General features: G+C 41.3%; 1 protein-coding gene across 4 annotated transcripts in view; it reads left to right on the forward strand.

The window, feature by feature from the left end:
• Nucleotides 1–22151, forward strand: part of LOC139621317 (protein phosphatase 3 catalytic subunit alpha) — a 64025-nt gene that overhangs the window by 31974 nt on the left and 9900 nt on the right. For 2 of the 4 annotated variants that reach the window (XM_071477680.1, XM_071477678.1), the window contains exons 3-11: nucleotides 3641–3765; nucleotides 4324–4435; nucleotides 4869–5014; nucleotides 5911–6050; nucleotides 9873–9950; nucleotides 10913–11007; nucleotides 19141–19266; nucleotides 19725–19796; nucleotides 21551–21577. In XM_071477680.1, the coding sequence (XP_071333781.1) occupies nucleotides 3641–3765; nucleotides 4324–4435; nucleotides 4869–5014; nucleotides 5911–6050; nucleotides 9873–9950; nucleotides 10913–11007; nucleotides 19141–19266; nucleotides 19725–19796; nucleotides 21551–21577 (921 nt within the window). The remainder of the gene's footprint in view (nucleotides 1–3640; nucleotides 3766–4323; nucleotides 4436–4868; nucleotides 5015–5910; nucleotides 6051–9872; nucleotides 9951–10912; nucleotides 11008–19140; nucleotides 19267–19724; nucleotides 19797–21550; nucleotides 21578–22151) is intronic. The other 2 variants (XM_071477681.1, XM_071477679.1) reach the window with 1 other exon arrangement.

The following is a 22151-nucleotide window of genomic DNA, read 5'->3' on the forward strand; positions in this document are numbered from 1 at the left end:
CTGGACTTTCACAGGCACGGGAAGTAGGAAGTACATACTAGCAATGCAGGTTTTAATTTCTTTTGTCAGACATACCCTAATTAAAACTTCATTGAAACAGAGAGAGAGACTTTTTTATTTCACCACCCAAGTAAAACAGGTATTTTAACCATAAAATGAATACACACACATAAATGATTTGAATCATTAATAAAATCAAATAAAATTTCAACAATGTTCTAAATTCACCATCTGTCATTACTCAATTAACGGTCACATAAAAGTCAAAAGAGGAAATGGAATAATTTTGCCTCAGTTAGAGGCTTTTCTGGTGGAAATAATTTGAGATGAAACAAAACAAGCAAAACACTTCAACCAAAGCCTGACCCTTCCCTCCGTCACTGGAATGCACAAATATCTATATCAAAATACAAACTAAGGCCTGAGCTGATCTGAAAGCAGACTTTAATCTTACTGATTTTCATTGAAGCACATGATGTTAACATGGTCAAGGTGAATCATATGCACAATATAACCTATTAGATAGATAGAAATGTGGGGTATTTATTCCTGTGCATACAGTTAATGACGGTGCCACTAAATAAGGACATTTAAAAGGCAGTAGCTAGAATTTAAGTTCAATTTATTCGAACACTGATTGAGCCACTTTTGTTCCATTAAATCTATTTTCCAGGAGCCTCACAGGCAATTTAAAATAGACCAGTGCCTCATGTTTGTAGTAGACTTGGCTGATTGCAACAGGGAGTAAGGACATCTTTAGAAATCGGACACAAATAAAAAGACTCCTTTTTGAAGTTGGCCCCTACTGTGGATTTAAAGCCTTACACAGTGTGGGTTTAATAAAAGACAAATGGTAAAACGGAGGTTTACGATACAGTCAAGGAGAGCTGATTCTTAGAGCTGTCTCACGAGGCTCGTAACTTGAGATAATTGCTCTCCAACGCTGTCCTCAAGCTCCCACTAATTGGATTTCTCTCTGAAAGACTTTTTCACAGGCTCTTATTGTAATTCTTGCTGCTAGATACAGTTCATAAAGCAACAAACCTCCTCGCGAAAAGAAAGACTGTGTCCCTCTCAAATTAGCTTGCAATCTATTCACAAGAATTGCACAAGCAGTTACAACTAATTCAGGCTTATTCAAGCCAGCAGGCTAACAATCTTCACAGCACAACTGGCCTGATAAAAAAAAGAGCTGGACGCTACAACTGAAAATGAATAAAGCGAAGAAACCTTGATTTCAAGCCCAGTTTCGACCCAGGCCAGTACAGAGTTGAATATATTCAGTGTCAGTTGTGTTCACCTGTTGTGGAGTGAGCTGGATTCTCCCCAGGGAAAGACCACTGCAGTGAGTTTGAATGCCTTGAATTCAGATCCCGGGATCTCCGTTGGTTTCTCACCAAATTCTGCTCCCGTTTCCCAAGAAAAACACCTGCGAACCCAGGATTTTTAGCATGTGTGTTCTTGTGTATGTGTGTGCACGCATATGTACTGAAGACGATGTGCTGATACAAAGACATCTTGGCAACTCAATCCTTCTGTCATGTAACAGTCACAGCTTTATTTTGACATTAAACTGCACTTATTAGGTCATGACAGCTGGATCAGTTTTTCAGCTGTGTAGATAGATATTGTTCAGAATCCGCCAATTTAATCTACAGATGCGATGGAGGTGTGATGTCATTTCACATAGCAGCTGTCCTAAGGATGACTCCTCAGCTCCAACAGAGCAACCAGGAGCTATTTGGCTATTTACACCCATATGGAACACATAATGGCTCCCTAAGTGCCATGTTTTTTGATTTTGTTTTGTTTTTTTACAGGATGGTGCAAATTGTTGCAATGCCCTGTTTAATAAGCACCATAAACTGGGTGGTGTTGTGAAGTTCTGCCTCTGTCAGGCGCTTATTAAAGGCCAGTTTCAAGCAGCAGTAGCAAATAGCATGTTTCACATCAGAGATGGTCTACTGTCCTCCTGCTACACTAACTAATGCATATGGAAGAAAAACATGAGAAAACAGGAAGAAACACCATTATTTCATACATTTTGTTACATTTTTAATTGGTCTGTGCTTACAAGCCTGTGAAAAAACAGATTTATTTATTTTTTTGTTTGTTTCTGGATGAAATTGACGGAAATGCTCACAATATACTCACAGTGGACCCACCAGTTGGGAACCACTGACCTGGTGATTTATCAGAAATAAATAATAAGTTCAGGTGTGACCAACCCCTTGAGTCCAGAAACCTTTAGAGTAGCTACACAATTGACCTAAGGCTTTAAATCACATGACCTCACATACACCCTGTCAGTCAATGGCTGCTAAGCAGCAAATCTCCAGTGGCCTCTGCTCCTCTTGCCCCCCAAGGGAGTAATAATGTATAGGGTCACACAGGGTGACAGGAAACCAGTCCAGGTGGACTGATTTGCGGTTGCTGATTTCTGATGCGGATGCGCTGGCCCCCGAACACTCCCCTGACACTATTTAACAGCTGCCTGCTGTGCTGTCAGTAGCTGTATAGAAGTGATATGATGCTAGGTTGAATAAGTCAAGTGACACAGTGAGTTTAACTGTGTTAGATGTACTGGGTTTCCTGAGAACTCAACAGGAGTAACAGACTGTCTGCACTGTTTGGATGAGGTGAACATATTCATGGTGATTATCTGTTTGTAATTGCTATGACAAGTCAGATTTGTAATCACAGTTAACTTAACAGCACATGTTTACAGATGGATACTACTGAAAGCTTTCCAGTGGTTTCAGCCAATGAACTTTTAGTGCATTTGGCAAGGATAGGTGTTCAAATTAAGTCTCACTATTTGAAACCCCTCACGGTTTTAAACGGGTGAAAGAGGATGTGGTTGAAAAGCAAGGCATGAAAGTGCACACTGAAGCCAGTTTTAGTGATTCTCTGGACTTTATATAGAAAACCTTGGTGCTGAAGAATTCAAGTTTGTGCTTGGAGGAAGATGGCAACAGCATCTAAACAACAAATGTGTTTTTTTTTTTTTTTTTGTGCACTGTCATTTATGACATGACATCTGAATTGAATTTATTTCATCTTCTAACATGTAGCTGCTGCCATAGAGATGCAAGGCTCCATAGCCTGGTACAGAATTTGATTTACCGTTATATTCCCATATTTTTGAATAGAAGAGATTCAGATTAAACACCTCATTTTTAGTGCGCCTACTATTTGTCCTATATGGCACAAACCAGCATTGTTTTTATGTTCTCTTCTGGTCTTTTCTCTGCATAATTTCCTGGAGTAAGCGTGGGCTGTAGTGCTGACAAGCAACAGCGGCCCATCACAACGCCTTTTTCAAGTTACAAAAGCACAGTTTATACAAATAAATTCCACATTATATAATAAACTGATTGTAACTAATTAAGGATTATATAGTAAACTGCCAGATACAATGTCTCCATAATTAAGATGGGTAGTAGGTTTTCCACGGTACAGGACACCAGAACATCTCCTATAGTATTATATTCTATTCACTGGGATAGTTCTTGGCATCTGATGGAACATGTGGAAATAAACAAGAAGCTTCTCACCATGTTATGGAGGCTTTCATCTGTTGTTTCTGAGCAGTAAAAATAGCTGATGTGCTTTTGTTCCTCTTTCTGCCTGGTTCCAGTGTGCGGAGACATCCATGGACAGTTCTTTGACCTGATGAAGCTGTTTGAAGTAGGAGGATCACCAGCATCCACGCGCTACCTTTTCCTGGGGGACTACGTTGACAGAGGGTATTTCAGTATTGAAGTGAGTCTGTGTATTTGCTTTTGTCCTCATGAGGGCCTAATCAAGTGTGACACACACCATGTGCCCAACCGAAGCTGTGTTTATTAATAGTTTTCTTTGAGCGTAGATCAAATCGGGCCGCAGATATTGGAGTGGCAATAGGCTTTTCTAATAACTTCACATGTAGTCTGGATACCAAATGTCACAGTGTAGCTTCGGGTTCGAGCAATTTTAATATGAAGCACAATGCATTTATGAGACTGCATTTAGGAATTTACTCAGATCCTGTGTATATCTCCTGCCATCTCATCGCCTGAAACATGATAGTTGTATTAATAAAACATATTTTAATGGAGTGTGGTGTAACTGTCGTCTGATTGAGGACGGTTTGTCATCTCTTCCAGCAAACTTTATGCGTGCCACAGAATGTACTGCATGAATGTTTCATTATAAGCAGAAACACTTGGATTATGCCACGCTTTGAAGTAGACAAAGTCCGACTTGCTGTTTCATCTCCAGTGTTATTTAAAGATGACAAGCTAACTGTTCCCCGCTGCTTTTTGTTCTTCTTTTTTTCAGTGTGTGCTGTACTTGTGGGCCTTAAAGATCCTGTACCCCAAAACACTGTTTTTGCTGCGTGGGAATCATGAATGTAGACATTTAACAGAGTATTTCACATTTAAGCAGGAATGTAAGTAATCCCTTTGCACTTCTTTTTTTCTTACCTTTGATCTATGCTGAGTCTAAGTCTGTGTGGCTCTTTACAGAGTGGAGGGAGAATTGAGTTATTCTTTCTAAAAAGCTGTTTATTATACGTCCAGCTTAACCACTGACCTCAAACGCCTACTTAAAAGTGCCCTCTGGCCTGGTGCAGGAGTCAGTCAGATTTTTGCCCTTCTTAATATTTATACATGTCAGAACTATTTCTGTTGGACTCAGACAGAGTAGGAAAAAAAACAAAAAGGCGCTGTGAAATTGTGCTGTTTTTAAAATGTGTTTGGGAAGTTTTTTGGCACATTGAAAGGCCTTTCCGTCCCAGGCTAGCACACTGCCCCAATGTATGAGAGCTGCGTTGTTTGACTTGGCATGCTCTCCTTTCCCTGCCCTGTTTCCCCCCATGACAGGTAGAATTAAGTATTCAGAGAGGGTGTATGACGCATGTATGGACGCCTTCGACTGCCTTCCCCTGGCTGCACTTATGAACCAGCAGTTCCTGTGTGTACACGGAGGACTGTCTCCAGAAATCACAAATCTTGACGACATCAGGAAAGTATGTGTGATTTCAGACCATTTTCTCTTTAATTTCATACAGCTACGGTGTGTGTGTTTGTGTACGTGTGTGTGTGTGTGTGTGTGTGTGTGTGTGTGTGTGTGTGTGTGTGTTTAACACCAGGTGGCTGTTAATGGCTTTTTAAAAAAAATTGGAAATTGGAGCTTCCTGTCATCTCTGTGTATTTCAGCATTCATTCAAAGTTAATGAGGAAAAAAGCTATTTTCATTTTAGCATGATGTGCTTTGAAGATAACAACCTTGCTTGTAATGTACAAAGTGATTCTCCCAGATCTGTCTCAAAAGCTGCTCAGGACTTGGACATGTGGGATTGTAAGCACCGGTCTGGTCCTCCCACTGATTAAAAAATGTTGAAGAGTCGGATTCTGCTTTCACACTAATTCAATAATTCCAAATGGATTTTATGGCTGCAATCAGAGGGCATGCATAATAAAATTTGCTCTATTGAAGTGTCCATCATGCTACCCATCCAGTAATCCACAAGCTTTTGTTCGAGAAAGACCTATCCTTGGCTGAAAGCAGAGTCATTTATGTTCATTGCTCCAAAAGAATGGCTGCCATCAAGTTTTTTTCACATCTTTCCAAAAAAAAAAAAAAAACCCGGTACCTAAAGATGATTGCTGTCTTTGACACGTCATCCATACTATGTATACTAAATATTCCACTCCTTTCTTCTTTGAATAGAATTTAATATCACTTCAGTGAACATCAGTCACGATTTAATTGTAACCGTGGCAGCAGCAGCAGCAGCAGCAGCAGCCAGCGAGACTCTCACAGAAGAAGCAGTATAATTTCTCTGCAGTCGTATGCACACTTCATGTGCAATTTTTCCAGTCAAACAGGCTGACAAGAGTGTTCACATTTTTTCCTCCGCAGCTAGACAGATTCAAAGAGCCTCCAGCATATGGACCAATGTGCGACCTGCTGTGGTCCGACCCCCTGGAGGACTTTGGGAATGAGAAGAGCCAAGAGCATTTCACACACAACACAGTGCGAGGCTGTTCCTACTTCTACAGGTGACCATGTTGTCTCTTACGATTAAGGAAATCTAAAGTTTTTAAGGGATTTATCATTTCTGTAAGGTTTTTTTTTTTACTTTGGGAAATTGCATGATCAGTTCCAGGTAACAACTGGATAGATAACGACTGCTGTTCACAGTTTCACCGCTCTGCTTTGACAACTTTTAGGAAAAATAAATCATCCACTGATTACTTTTGGACGTACTATCTGTGGAAACCTTATTACTAAAGTGATTTTCAATACAATGAACATTTTCCAAGACAGGCTATTTGAGCACAAAGACAGGAAACCATCAACAAATGTCGTAAAACAAAAAAAGGAAAAAAATGACCATGATCTTGTCAAAGAGATGATAAATCAAGAAACCTTCTTGCCAAATTTCCATCTCTCATCTCTTTATTTTCTTACCCCTGCGATTTCTCAACGGCGAGGAGGAGAACAACAGTTGTTAGAACATGGCGTGCATTAGAGGAGTCCCGAAGACTCCTCCTCAGACTGTCGCCAGTATTTATGTAACCCACATTACCTTCAATGGAGCTGGGTAACTGAACAAACAGAGGAAATGCTCGGAGCAGGCAGCCCGCACTGTCACAAAATGTAATGAACTAGCACATTACCACAAGGCACAGTCCTGTCTCTAAATGCGTTCGGCGCTCCCTCCGCTCATTATGGCCTGAGCGATGCTTACTTGGCCCCGGCGTGCCTGGGGCGAGCTAGCAGAAGTAGTCAGACATGTCCTTAGGCTCCTGATATGCATTTTCTCTCTTTGTTTTTTTCTTTTTTTTTTAATAGCAGGTGTTTCATAACTACTGACTTAATGGTATTTTAATGTCCGTGCTTAGAAATGAACTCCCCGCACTGCTGTTGTTGTGGATTTGTGGGGGCATATTTTGCCTGATCGTCTTCACGTCTTTTTGTTAGTTGATGTGAGCTGTTACACCGCAGACTCACAGCGGGGTCTGTGTTAAAAGAATGTTTCCCCGCTGATGTTGTCACTACTGACAGAGGCCGGACAGAAACGTTAGGTATGTGGCCTTTTTACCTCAAACGACTGATCTGACTGTCACATGTTTGTGTCGCACCAGCATCCTGGTTAAACTTCTGCCAATTGGTCAAAATTCCTCTGGAGTCTTGTTTTCATCAGTCAGATGGTCGCTAATTGGCATCACACTGGCATTCAGGATTTATGAGACAGTTAAAGCCAGACTGAGAGAGCGCCATTCCTCAACACCCCTCCCCAAGCACCATCAGCTTCTTTGTTGCCTCTGTCTTGCAGCAACCAATATTTTCCCCTCGCGCCGTAGGCACGCTCGTAACACTTTTACAAACACAACTCAGGCATGAAATTGCACATGTTTCTAATACGGTTGCTTCCATTTTCGCCTCCACTAAGCCGCATAGATAAATCGCCCTAAAGTGATTTTTTTCCTCTACCGTTGGTGTTAATCCAGGCTATTGATGTTAAATCAACTTTAAAGCTTCATTTTAATGTAGTGAACATGCCAAGTGCTGCTTTGTCTGCACATGATGAACTCATTTCCTGAACAACTCTTCATTTTGTCCAAGGTGCTCATTAACATCTGTGCCCTGTTGTTGGACAGATGGGAGATGCTCTAAACTCAAAATGCAAACTGAAAAACACAAAAAAAAACAAAAAAACAAACTGGGCCAAAATGTCTCCTGTCTACCGAACAGCTCCATATGGCCTGAATCTGCATCTGCTACAGGAAATCAAATGAGAAATGAAACATTTATTTCTAATTTCTTCTCCCCCTCCAGAAGAAAAAAAAAACTCATTGTAATTTTAATTCCCTCTTGGCAACAGCTCCCGCCTTGTCACATCCCTCCCAGCAGATGTTTGTTGTGATTGTCAGGGATGCATGTATTCTCATGTCTACATGCACCATGATTGTTAATGAACCTTCAGTCTCCCGTGATGGATTTTTCCCACAATTTCAATTTAAAATGATTTACCTGAGCAGCAAGCGCTGTATCTGATAAGCATACACACTGAAAACAATCCAGTCAAATTAAAGTTAATTTATTTATATAACCCTTTTATTACAAGCCTGCCCCAGAGGACTGTGCATTAAGAGATGCAATAAAGCTTCCACAGCAGTCGACTCCGTGTCAAACTTGACCAAAACTCTGCAGCGGCTGAGTACAGTTATCATGTCTAAGAAGCAATTTAACAAACAACTGGTTTTGTTATGCAACAGCTGCTGAAAAAAAAAACAAAAAACACAATCTCTTGGTACTTTTGTTGAAAGGTTGGAAGCCAAGATATATAGTTTAGTTTTGATTGCAGCATGTGGGTGTTGTTCATTGTCGTGCTCTGATTTTGCAGGGGCGTTGAGCTAGGATTACAGAACTTAGAACAAAATCGTCATCATATTTCTTCCTTGAACCACAGAGGTATTTTGGTGGTGTTGTGCTGTTTCAACATTCAAGACAACATAAAAATTCCCTTTGATGAGGCTCAACAGTTCACGTTTAAGACACATTTTAAGAACACAAACATACACACACACAGTTCAAAACTGCAACTGACAAGAGCAGTGTTAAACAGGTTAGGGCACAGTGCCTATTTTAGATGGCAGCAGGAATAAGAGATTTTTATAAATGTTTTTCCGGGCCTGTGGGGCTTTGTAGTACTGTCCTGATAGCAGTTTGTTGTTAATATTACTGAGTAAAATGACAACATGTGGAAAAAAAAAAACATTGTAATGGAGTCGCCCTCAATTGATTTATCCACTATCTGTCTCACAAGAGGCTGTGAGATGTCCCAGAATTTCATCCCAATTGCTGCAAAGGCTGTAAATGGGCTGGTACGTTCATCAGGAAGGACCTCTGAGATGAAACCTCTAAAAAAGAAAACCTTGAATTTATGCCCCTCTTATTGTTGAAGAAATCCTCCCACATTCACTAAGTGCTTCAGATGTAATCCAAAGGTGTCACTCATCCATTGTGAGCTGTCACTCACTTTGTTCATTATACAGCATCCCACGATTCATAAATCCTGACGTCCACTGGGGTTTTTAATCATGTTTGTCAGAAGCGAGTCTCAGATATAATGTGCTCATGCTGTTTTCATTTTACTTTTAGACATTTTACTTAAGAAATGCTGTTTGCTAGTGAATTATTTTAAGCCCTTTTTTATTTTAAACAAAGGAAATTTTGAGTGGAAGCTGGTGTGGGGGCATGAAAAGTTGTAGAATGGAAAACTCTGAAACCTCACTGTAGTTTGAATGCTGGCTGTAAGGTTTTTAGTCTCTCTGCTCACAGACTGAATAGATCAGCATGAGCACACACTTCCAAGGAATCCCTTTTTTTTTTTTTTTTTTTCATAAAGAAACCGTCTGCTATGAATCATCTGTCATGCTTGACATTTTTTGAGGTTCATTCTAAAATAAAACGCTCCATTTGAGAGCGATCACACATTGCTCCTCTTACAGTACGAAAGCTTGTTTAAAAGTTAAGCATATTATTTAGATTATGAGTCATCATACCTTTGCTCACAAAAATGTGTGATTTTTAGAAATTAAAGAGCCTGCTTTAAAGCTCAGGTGGAAGTTAAATTTGTTATGAAAGCCCTCATTCACAGCCAACCTTTCGAGGAAATATACCTCTTCATGAGCCACAGTCGGTTTAAAAACAAATTTAGCCTGAACTCAGTGTTGTATAGCCACTGTTTCTCTGAGCACAATCAATAATACCCATGACTTATTCAGTTATTTCTATTGATCTATTTTTCTTGATCTTCCTGGGATTTTTCTTGATATATGAGTAAACCAAATGTTTGTCTCTTTACTCAACAGCTACCCTGCAGTCTGTGACTTTCTACAACACAATAACTTATTATCTATCATCCGGGCCCATGAAGCGCAGGATGCTGGGTGAGTGTCGTGGCATTTCGTCTTCTCCCATCACGCTGTCACACAGCATAGTGATTCAGACCAGGGTATTAAATGAAAAGCTTCTTGGGTGCCCTGGGGTTTTGTTTGAGCCTGTCTGGAGAGCAGATTCGGTGCAGTCTGAACTTTGAGAGAAGTCGTGTTAATCCAAGAAATGAAAATGGATCCAGCAGGAGGAATGAGTCGGTCAGATGTGATGTGACTGGTATGAGTCGTGCAGATGTTCTCAAGAACTCAAGAATTATTGTGGAATTTATTTATTTATTTATTTTTTTAATTCATGAAGAATTTGAGCACAACAAGAGGTGTAGTAACAGTGCAACATGGATTTCTAACAAAGGCACTGGAAAGCCTCTTTGAAAAGTTTGGTTTTTGAAAGAGGCAGGTGGGTGGATGTGTCAAGCTGATCTCCCTCTAAGCAAGGTGAAGGCGGTGGGAGGCACAGCACACACTTATTTACCATTGCACTCCCACAGCATGGTCACATGGGACACCTCGCCACGTCTCAGATGAGGTTTCAGCCCCAAGCGGCTTTAGACCACAAATGTAAAAATGTTATTGAGTTTCATTTTATGTGTTGTGTGTGTAATTGGTACCTTTTTTAAATCTGTCTAAATATACTCTAAAAGATAAATTACTTACTCCGTTCCAACTATGCAAACCACCAAGCAGAACAGCCTGGGAGACCAGAGAAACAAAATGTAGATGGGTTTGAATGCTGAGCCTGTTCAGTATGATGACTACTTAAGAGCATGTTTTACCTGTAACACAGGGACTTGCTCTCCTGAGGCATCACTGATGCATCAGCTCACAAGACAAACACACAGTCACAGTGAAAACAAGAGGCCAATAAACACTATCATGGCTAATCATATCCCCAGGGTTGAACACCAATGAATGATCCATGAATGAAATGTTGTAATGTTTGCTTCTCATTTTACCAGATATCGCATGTACAGAAAGAGTCAGACCACTGGCTTCCCGTCCCTTATCACCATCTTCTCAGCACCCAACTATTTAGATGTCTACAACAACAAAGGTAAGAAGAAGGAAGATGTCATTATCAGTCTTCAGTAGCTTGTAACATGAATGCCACTGTGTCATATCCACAGTTTGCTGCAGGGCGACATCACAATTACAGATGGTTGGTTCCGGGCTGGAGAGTTATTGCTGGTCTCAGATCTGTGCAAAATTTAATCACAGCATTGGGACATCCCAAAATGCCTTTTTTCATGTCATTCTTGATATCGTAGCAGGAAAGGCTCAGATGTAATTTATAACATAATGAATGGCTTCATTCCATCGAAGAGTTTCACTACTGAGGGCTTGTGCGTGTCAGCTGACATGTCTTCCTGTGACAAAACAATAAAATGGACCCTGTGACAATAAGTAAAAATATTTGTTTCAAAAAAACCATACAAAACATGGAATTCTCTTTTTTGCATTTCTTCCTGAGAAAAATGTATTTAGTTTGCTAAAGATTTGAATCGCTTCACTTATTTATGTCAGCTCTTTTGCTTTTTGCCCTGGGAAAGCAGCATACAGTTGGGTTGGGAGTTTGCTTTTTGTTTTGTTTTGTTTTTTTTGTTTTTTGTTTTTTTTTGGGGGGGGGGGGGGGGGGGTGACTACAAGCTGCGGACTGGAGTGATGATTATGAGTGGCATCGGTCGTACTAACAACCTTTTTTACATTATGTTAACTCCTTTGTGTCAGTCATCTATCCAAAATGTTGCCTTATTGAGCTTTAAAAGGTTCTTGAAATCTTGTCTTTTATTTAGAGGACGGGCTGCAATCCAGTATTTGAGTAGTTTAACCGTTGCTAACCACTGGGGTGTACTGAAGGAGGTTTATATTTAAATGAATATGGTTTTTAAAAACAGGTGTCTTAAATTTGAAAACAGCCACATATCAGGCACCTTTCATGTTTGGCTCATCACTACATCACAAAGGTGTTGGCATCATTATATTTCTCACACTAAAACAGTGCATGCAGTTTTGCTGTTCTACTCCATAACCATGATACATTTGATGACAGTATTGTACTTTTACAGTGACTTTAGTTAGGTCAGTTCAGGGACAGAGCTGGTGTGAGCCAGCCGGTTTGCTTGGCACCTGGTGGCGCCCTATGCTGCACTACGGTGCCCACGCAACAAGATAGGCTTGCCTTTGTGCTGTGAGTCAGCACTTTTCCCCAGAGAACAGACAGTATCTGCTTTGGCTGTGGGGGCATGTTTGGATGGGGGCGGTGTTGGGCTAACCACAGGAAATGGAAATGGGAAGGAAAGAGTGATGGTGCTGGTGCACGCTGTTTTGTAATTTTCTCTCGTGATGAAATGCCATACCAGAGCTTTATACTGCAGTGCTGCCGGTGTGGGCGCATTACGCAAGGGAGCGAGGGCTGTCCTTTTCTGTTTTGTTTTGGCCCACTTGTAGGTGTGTTTTCTTTGATCTGAGATTAGGTTGCATTTGTTTACTCTTTTCCCCATGAGCGGCTTCCATGCCTTCCCTGCCATAGTCAAGAAACAGTGAGATAGTGTTCCTGTCTGGTTCATTGTTTATTATTAGGACCCCATTTGTTCCATGCCAACTAATCTTCCTGGGGCTCACAGTCAACACAACACGGCACAGCACAAACAAACAAAGTGATGTCAGATGCAAGTGGTTTTGTAGTTTTGGCAGCCAATTGCCAGGCAAATCATTTGCACCTCTTGAGCACCATACGGAACAGTCAGAAGTATCTAAAATGATATTTTTTAGCACCCTTATCATCCTTCAACTTGCTGACCCTCAGTTGATAAAATGCCTCCCAGAGCAAGTGTGGTTATCAGAAAGAGATCACTCTGTGTTTGTTTTTAGAACTGACTTCATTTAGGCACACAGATACATCTTACCTAGGAGGACTACGTGCCCTTTATTTCTGTCATCATTCACTGTCTGCTTGAAAATGAGACCCACTTTTCTCTTTGGCTAAATCTGTCTTAAAGTGACAAGATCATTCACTTAAAATACAAATATAATAGCAAAGAATGAGCAGTTCACGAGCAAATAAATCCCTGAAGCTAAAAGTCTTTCCAGAGATTCTTTGTTTAAACCCCCCCCCAAAAAAAACACATTCACACACACTACAAACATGGTTACACAATCTCATGGAACGGGCACAGCTAACCAATACAGTCCTGTTAGTCCCATGTGGGTGGGGTTCAGTGGTAGAAGCAAAGCCTCTGTAATGAATTGCTCTGCTCTTAGCTTCTTGTCGGAGCTCAGAGCCCACTGAGCATGTCCTGTGATTGATGGCCAATCGAGTGGGAACATAAATCCTAAAGGGGAGGGAGGAGGCATGAGCAGGTGCCATCAATCTAGTGCAGGGAGTTGGCCAGATTAACCAATGAGACCTCTCCACGTGGGGGGAAAAAAGTAGTGAGAAGTGCACCTCCTGTCAGAGAGGAGGGGGCGGGGGATATATACGAGGCAACACAAACATGCAAGCAAGGAAAACCTCCTCCACTAGAGGCAAATTGAACACGTAGCTGACTCAGGGTAATCAGCAAGTGAATGATGATCATGATGTGATTCCATAACGATACAGTCCAGCTTCAAGATGCCATTTATCCCTCCTTTTTCTTTCAAGTCAAACTGTTGGTTTTGCAGTGTCAGGCACTAACCAGCTGCCCATTGCAGCCCCGACCCCTGCACCCCCTCCATGAAATCAGAACAGTGGCGCAGACGCTTGTGAGCTGGCAGGGAAATGAAAACACAGCAGCAGTGATTTTGCAGTTTGCACTGTTTGAGCTTTCAACCGTTTGAGTCCTGAAGTGACTGCAGTGGAGAGAGGGAGATGGGGAGGAGGGGTGCAGTTGGCAGTTGTACACTTTAGAGATTGCTTGTGGTTTTGTTTTAATGGAATGTTTTCTGCTGCATCATTATTGACTGGGCCAGAAAGCCAACAACTGAATCCTAATGGTTATGGTGCTTGGATGGAATAAAAGCTAAATGACAGAGATGTTGCCAGTGCTGTTGATGCTAATCTTTTACTTCACCCCCAAGACAGTGAAGGATTGGGTTGGGTGAGATCCACTACACACCTGCTACACCTTATATAACCAAGTTATTGCTTCATGATGAAGTAGAAACAGGGATGGATTAAGTGGAAACTTAAATGTGCTGCTGCCAAGAGAAAGGGCCAGAATATCACTCTGGTTCACTCACAGGTCAAACTGAACAGAGATCCCTTTTTTTTTTTTTACCATTTCCTGCTGCCGGTCATGTGCTGGTTAGTAGGTAGTAGAGATGGGTGATTTGAAGAGAAGGGAAATGGAGTGGCATGATTGGCTCCTGGCCCTGCCACTGGAATAAATAGCAGGATGGAAGCGAGGGCAGTGATGACGCCAGCGCAGCAGGGAATTCATTTTTCCCCCCCGTCACAAGTGCCAACAAGAAGAGTATCCCTGGCTACAGATGCCCACCCATCTGTTATCACTCTTGTCGTTACTGGGCTTCCCTTCAGTTTTCTGTAAACACGGGCATGTTACAAAACTTTTCATGGTGCCTTAAAGAAGAAAAACGAACAGGGATGGTGAGCTGGTACGGAGCAGAAGAGCCTCTTTAGAGTATATTATCAGTTATGGGCCATTAGTGAAAGTGTCCATGTTTAATTTTTTATCAGTTCAGACTTAATTCTGCTGATTGATTAGAATCACGGTTCCATTTCTCATCATATTTTTTAGTAATAACACTTAACAAAAATAATTTTAGCTATATATGTGACAACCGAGCAAACTCTGTCCACTGAGGAAGACCATGAGATAATTTTTTTTTTTTTGACAACCAAGTCTAGACTTTCAACCCAAAATGTTTTGAAATCAAAAGATTCCTTTTCCACTGAGGAAGACCATGAGATGTGACTGAAAGCTAAAGAACTTGCAAGTGGTCCTGGAGATGAGATTTTGTTTCCACACCATGATTCATGATTATTTTAGGTAAAGAGGTAAAATCCAGAGAGGAATAAACTCTCCCTGTCATGCAGTGCATTACTTGGACTTACACTTGCATTAGCTGATGTTGGACATTATGACAATGAGTGGGGACATAGAGCCTCATTCTTATACCCTACTGCACTAAATGCTTTGTCATTTTAGGCGGACATCCAGTGTTGCATGAAATTATGTTGGCACAGTGATGACATTTCACAGTATCACTACTGTGTTTGTGAAACTTCTCCACACTCAGTAGAGTGGTAGCTTCAGGTCACATATTGTCACTGTGTCTGTGTGCACGGAAGGGTAATAGGGCAACATTTTTCTTTCAGGAACCAGTAAGTTTCACATTAAATCCCCAGGTCTTTTAAACAAGAAACTGGCTTGAATTCGGAACCAAGACTTGATGCCCCGTGTGAACACGGTAGACAGGATTGATGGGAGTTGTTGTTTTCCAGTACTTTTTTGCAAGTGGTCTCAGCTGCAAATCAATTAGCAACCATTCATGCACTGCTCAACTGTACATAGATGGCATTCAGTCGCTACCATCCACATGTCTGACATCAAATGGAAATAGAGCAGTGAATGTAATGGACTGGGGAGGTCTAACATCTGGTGAGGAGTACGAACCCGGTGGAACTTCATACGAGGCCTCAGAGACAGATACACAGTCAGCATGAAGCATCAGGGCTGGACAGTGGGAATCTCCCCCTGATCTCTATGCAGAATTAACAGTTCTTGTTACCGGGGTAACCGTCTCAAGGCACTCCCTTATGAATAATTAATGAGCGGGCGTCGCCTCGCAATATCTGTGTTACCGTGGCAGCAGGACTTGGCCTCAGCTACCCTGTTAACCACCATCAGAGCAGCAGAGACATCTAGTGGCTGTCATGCAGTGTTAAATTTAGCAGCTGAGTTAAACAGAAGTCACAGCTGGTCGCCACAAGGCCAGTGCCCTGCTGCTGCATGAGAAATAACTTTGCATATAATTGTGCATTTGTAGTAATGAGTGTTCTGATCATAGGGAAGCAAATTTCTGTTCACCCTCATCTGCATGCTTAATGAATATCCTGAAAAAGAAAGAGGCCTTTGACCTGCTCACACCCAGAGCTCCACAAACGTGTTTGTTGTGTTTGCACAGGGGAGGTTGTTGGGTGTCTCTGTTCCTTTAAAGGGAATCCGATTTGAAGGAGCAACAGCAGGGGGGCTGACCTTTTCCCCCACTCTGCCTTTTTCCCTCCGGGCGTCCGTGGCTGCATTCAATCAAGTGCCTCGACGGTGTTTATGCAGTATATGATGTTTATGCAATGGCTGCCCACGTGTGCAATCGCTTTCATGCACACCGACGCACACACATAAACACCCACAGCCCTGTCTGAGCGTAGTGTGTCAGACTAACACAATGACTGTCTTATTGGACTGGATTGTAGTGTGTTGCTGGTATTGATAATAATGCCACATAAATTATACAGTGTGTGAATGTTCCCCCGCAGGAGATGTTTCTGTTTGTGTTTGTGTGTGTGTGTGTGTGTGTGTGTGTGTGTGTGTGTGTTCATTTGTGCAGCCTGGGATGGGTGAGAGGTGATGACAGTGGAATGTAATGCTTTGCAATACTTAAGGGACCAATTGAATTGCATAGTTACTGCACTGTATGCATTGCCATGCCTCACTGACTAAACACACACACACACACAGGCAAACCCTAACCTAGCAGGATGTTTCTGACCCGCTTTGTGTTGCAACCGAGGTTATAGCTACTTGGGATGCCAGGTTTGATGACTTGCTATTCCCGACCCTGAGAGGGGCGGAGGCAGGAAAGTCCCCCATGATGACCCAGCCACGGTGTCCGCTTTCTGCAAATCTGGGCCACCAGACTGGCCTCGTGTATGAGAGAGAGAGAGAGAGAGAGAGAGAGAGAGGCTGGGGTCTCTATATACAGCAGGGATATATTCGTGTTTGGCGGCTCTCATGTTTTCCTCAACGCCCACGTTCACACTGTGCGTTAATCATGGGAGAGGTCCCATGGGGCATGCTGTGGTCACCGTTTGGGAGATGGTGTCTGTGTCAGCTGCGCAGAGACCATGTGATTATGATAAGACATTGTCTAAAACTGATAAACTGAATATGGCACAAAGAGAAATACTGAATACACATCCTGAGGAGTGAAACTTGTTTGTTATGTACTGTCTCCTACGACTGCTTTAAAACTTTCTTTCTTACTTCATCACACCATGGCTGCAGCTACATAAGGATGGTCAACAGCCATTCCAGCTGTCTTGTGCTTTTTTTATAGTCAGCTGCTGTCAAATGGAGGCTTTGCTGCTTTTATTCTGCTCTTCCCTCTTCACCTTCACTGTGAACAGGAGCATAAACACAGCCAGTCTCCACTGTTACATGATTAATACAATTGCTTCAATAATTTAAAGCCACTCTTGTGTTGAATTTTATGTGTAATATCTTTTTAATTATTTGGGTGGGATTCATTTCAGTTTAAAGAAATAAATAAACTTTAAAACACAAACATTCTTGAGAAGTTCAATAACTTTCTTTCTAACTCGAGAGGTAGATGAAAAGACTGATGCCTGATCTTTGCATTGAATATGAAGCTACAGCCAACTGCTGGTTAGCTTAGCTTAGCTTAGTTTAGCATAAAAACTGGAAACAGTGGAAAACAGCTAGCTAGGTTGTAACCAGAGGTAATAAAATCCACCTCTAAAGGTGAGGCAACCGAAGAACCCTACTGTTTCCCCCTTTTTCCAGTCTTTGTGCTAAGCTAAGCATACTGGTAGTTGTCAGTAGCTTCATATGTAACAGACAAGCATGAGTGGTATTGATCGTCTCCTCAAAGCCTCAGGAAGAAAACCAATCGTCAGAGTCTTTCAGCTTTAAGTATTCTAAAAGAAGTAATCTATGCAGTTCATGGATCTCTGATGTATTTTAGTATTTGAGCCATCATAAGCAGAAACACTTCGGTGATAGCAAAAGCAGGTCAGCATTCCCTGGGAGATGAGAATATACTGATCATCATATAGTGTAAATTACTGTTGCAAGCTTTGCCCATCATTACCTTAGCCTCCTGTCTCTGCCCACTCTCTCCTCCCCTGCTCACCAGAAATTGATGTTTTCTGTTAACTAATGAAAAGAGCTCAGGCTGAGAGAGCTCAAATGCTGAGCCATGTGTTTCTGTGATGTTAGTCATGTATCCAATCCTGTTAAATGACAGACATGATTCACCAACTGGGGGCCGTGATCAATACGCAGAGGAAATGTTCCAGAGGGGTGAAAACAGGGGATTGATTTTTTTTTTTCTCCCCAAATGCTGGTTACCTTCATTTTGAGTCCTGTGCATTTTTCTAGGCTTAATTTACAGTTGGCAATTTGTGGAATATTAGTTCCTCTATGAGGGTGAGACATTGACAAATGCTGATTGTTTACATATCACCATAAAATGTCCTTATTTTCTTTTCTCTTTATTTTTTGAGTGGGTAGTTTTTTTTTTTGTTTGTTTTTTTTTGTTTTTTGCTTTTTTTTTTGCCAAGCGGAGCTGTTTTGTATATTAATTTAATTTGATATTTCAAAAATGAAAGAAAAAAAGCTCTCAGCCACACAGCTCCCCCAGGAGAGAGCTGAATAAAGCAACTAAAAACAAGAACGCCATTTTAATAAAGGTATTTATTTGCCAGTGGAGAATATCTATTTGTATCTATGAGTGTTCATGTCTCATTTCCAATAAGTCCTGTTTCTATAGGCTGAGTACTTTGTGGGTAACTCTCCTCGGGCTAATAACATGTCAACTTGACAAAAGGGTGCCTACAATATGTGCCTCAGTATGTACCAGCTGCTGAGTGCATACAGTATTTCTAAGTGGTGGTTGGGAACAGGAAGCAGGCTGTTAATGGACTTGGACCTCAATTTGATGTGGGGCTTTTTCTTGTTCTGGTGAAGTATTGACTCAAATCCTGATTTGAGACTGCTTCATACTGTCTATATTTGATTTTATTGTGACATTACTACCTGGAACCTAAAAATTGTGAGCATGTTTTCATTGTTATGCATTTGCTGCACATATGAATTTTGACGGGCACATCATAGAAGCTAAAGTTTGTGTTTATGTGTTTAGGGACCGGGGAGAAAGCAGAGTTTCATTAGATTTAACATATTTAACAACCACCTCCCTCATGTGTTCTGTCCCTCCCCAGCGGCAGTGCTGAAGTATGAGAACAACGTGATGAACATCCGACAGTTCAACTGCTCACCTCACCCTTACTGGCTGCCCAACTTCATGGACGTTTTCACCTGGTCCCTGCCCTTTGTCGGCGAGAAGGGTGAGCAAAAATACACGTGTAGAATAGCTAACATACATGAAATGAGAACATGAACTACACATTTGAACATTCAGGTTCCTGAGTCAGTAATGAAAATGGCGCAGCCTTGAGAAATGTAGCACAGACACTCAGTGTGGTATCGTCACAAATGCAATACTTGCTGCACATGATTCATCAGCCAGAAAAAGGCTCAAATGCTAAGTGACCAGATAAGAGAGACAGCCTATTTTGGGTATTTTGGGTGTGACTTCCACACAGAGCCATTAAAAGCAATGTTGCAAGGTCAGTGCTCACAGGGCGTGTGAAGCGGTCACTTGGGTGAGCCTTTGTCTAACTAGCACCGCTGACACATGACTTCCTGTGGCCGGACACCTTCTCCATACGTAAGATTACTCATGAAGCGGTATGCCAAAAAAATATGTGCCATCGTTTCCTCTCATTTTCTTGTTGAATTGCAGTGACTGAGATGCTAGTGAACGTACTGAGCATCTGCTCCAACGATGAGCTGACGACTGACGAGGAGCTGGACGGTAAGCACGGCAGACGCACAACACATCAGTTCCCACTGCAGTTTACCCCATGTCCACTAGAGGGAGACCTCTGCCAATAGTCCCAGACACACACTCAGAATCTCACATTCATTGTGTGTTTACACAGACCATGGCCACTCTGCCCAAATTACATAACATTCAGTTTAGATATATTTAATTTTTACACACTCTTAAACATATTTGTCAACAAAGAAACGAGAATCGAGAAACTATTTGACTCATGACTCAGCTGAATGAATGAATCATTGTTGAATTTCTTTCAGCAGCTTGAAAAAAGCAGCTTTAGATAACCCAGGATATCAGCGAAACCATAGAAACTCTGAAAAAGGTCCAAGAGCATCTAAATTCAAGGCCTTAAAAGTGTGGAAATGACTTAAAGTTTTGTTTTACTAGTTCGCTCTGCACTGCACGTCCCCCTGAGTCCAAACAGCACACTTAGTGATACAGCAATCATGCTTTTTATCTTCATGTAATGGTGGCAAGTCCGAGTCATCTGTTTGATCCCAAGTGGCTTATCTACAATGAGATGACCAGTTTCCCTCTGGCTGCCCCACCCCTTACTGCCAAACAGGAAATGATCTCACAGGGCCCCCCCCCCCTCTCTTTCTCTTTGTGTTTACTGATCTGATGCACACTGTTTGACTCAGTAAACAGCACCCAAGGGTGGAGTATAAGGGTGTGGCCACATTTCAACCATATGTGAAACTTTTACAGACATTTAAATGTTCCTGCAGTTGAGATTAAGTTAAGATGACTAATGCTGATCAGGAAATATAAATAGGTACTATATGAAAAAAGGACAAGTATATAGTAAATGTAGTGTGTTAATGTGGTTTTGAATGGTGTCTTTTGAATGTGTTGTGAATTCATTCATTTGAATTTATCTGGATTCCATTAATATTTAGTTCAATTACTAAGTTAATATTTAATTTTATGAAACTAATCCCTGTTGTGAAAAGACATCCATCACCAGGGTCTTTAGGATTCACTGTTGATCAGTGTCATTTTGAAAACTTAATGCAAATTTTAAAAAGTAAATTCGGACAGATATTGATTTGGACAGCGGCACAACTCATGCAAAGTCGCTCAAATAATAAACTTTCCTTTAACATTTCATCATTTACCACCAACTCATTCACTCAATGCTTTAAGTTGATCCACTTTGTTCTCACATGTCCTCGCTCTCACTTTCACCCCCGTCTCTCTTTTTAAGCTCATTTTTTTTCTGTTTCAGTTTTGCAGTCATCTCCACTTTCATATATTTTAATGTTAATTTCACTATTTTGACATTTTGATTGCTCTTTCCTTCGTCTTCTTCACTCATGATTTCCTTTCCTGTGGCCTTGTAAACTCTGATAATCATTTTTGTTGCCCCGCTCTTTATCTGCTATTGTTACCATGGTTTCCAGTGATATTTCAAACCTCACTACTTTTTTCACATATTTCTTTTGCACTCTCTCCTCTCCTCTCTCGCCCCCCTTCTCTGTCTCTCTCTCTCTCTCATGCTGTAATGTTGTCACTACCTTGGTTTACCTCATTTAATTTCTCTTTTCTGTGTTTTCCAGAGTTTTGTGTTTCAAGGCATCGCTTTTTCTTTACACTTGTTGTGCTTTGTTGCCTCTTATTTCACCGTGCGCCACCTCTCCGCCGCCTCCTCTTTCATTTTTACAGCCATCCACTGATCTCTCTGTCCTTTCTCTTGTCTTCTCTTCTGGGGGTGTTTTCATGAGAAGGACAGCTAATATATCCCCCCAAAAAAGGTACAAACACTAGCCATACCGGTGTGTGCCGCGGTAGATAGGCTTTTGTCCAGTGCTTGCTCTCTGAATTTCAGTCTGTCAACTAATGTCACTGTTTAAAGCACCCTCTAACACTTCAGAGTCTTACTGTTGTTCTTAATTAAATTGTTTTTTTTATTTTTGTTTTTTCTTTTAATTTAAAACATCAACAGAAAACAGCCGTAGGGAGGTTGGTCTCATTAGCCAAAGGAATATATTTGCCTTACACCTTAAAATAAGCTGCTACTACAGGGGATCAGTCATGTGGGCAAACATATTTTTAAGTAATAATAATGGTTTATTCAACTGAGGATGAGAGTCTTAAACAAGACATCACACTGTCAGCTCTTTCCTTTACCCAACCTTTCACCACACAACAACTTCATTTCCATCCTTCATACTCATACATTTTCCACACTGGCTCCCAGGGGCCTTTAAACTGTTATTCTGCAAAAGAGTCTCTTTAAACAAAGTTTTGTTTTCCAGTCCAGGAAAAATCCTGTTTGAGACTCCGCAACCAAAACACAGTACAGGAAAATTCACGTAGTGTGTGCTC

Source organism: Trachinotus anak, unplaced genomic scaffold (assembly GCF_046630095.1).
Source record: "Trachinotus anak isolate AG129_WGS33_773 ecotype Australia unplaced genomic scaffold, CSIRO_AGI_Tana_v1 ptg000005l, whole genome shotgun sequence".
Taxonomy (NCBI): domain Eukaryota; kingdom Metazoa; phylum Chordata; class Actinopteri; order Carangiformes; family Carangidae; genus Trachinotus; species Trachinotus anak.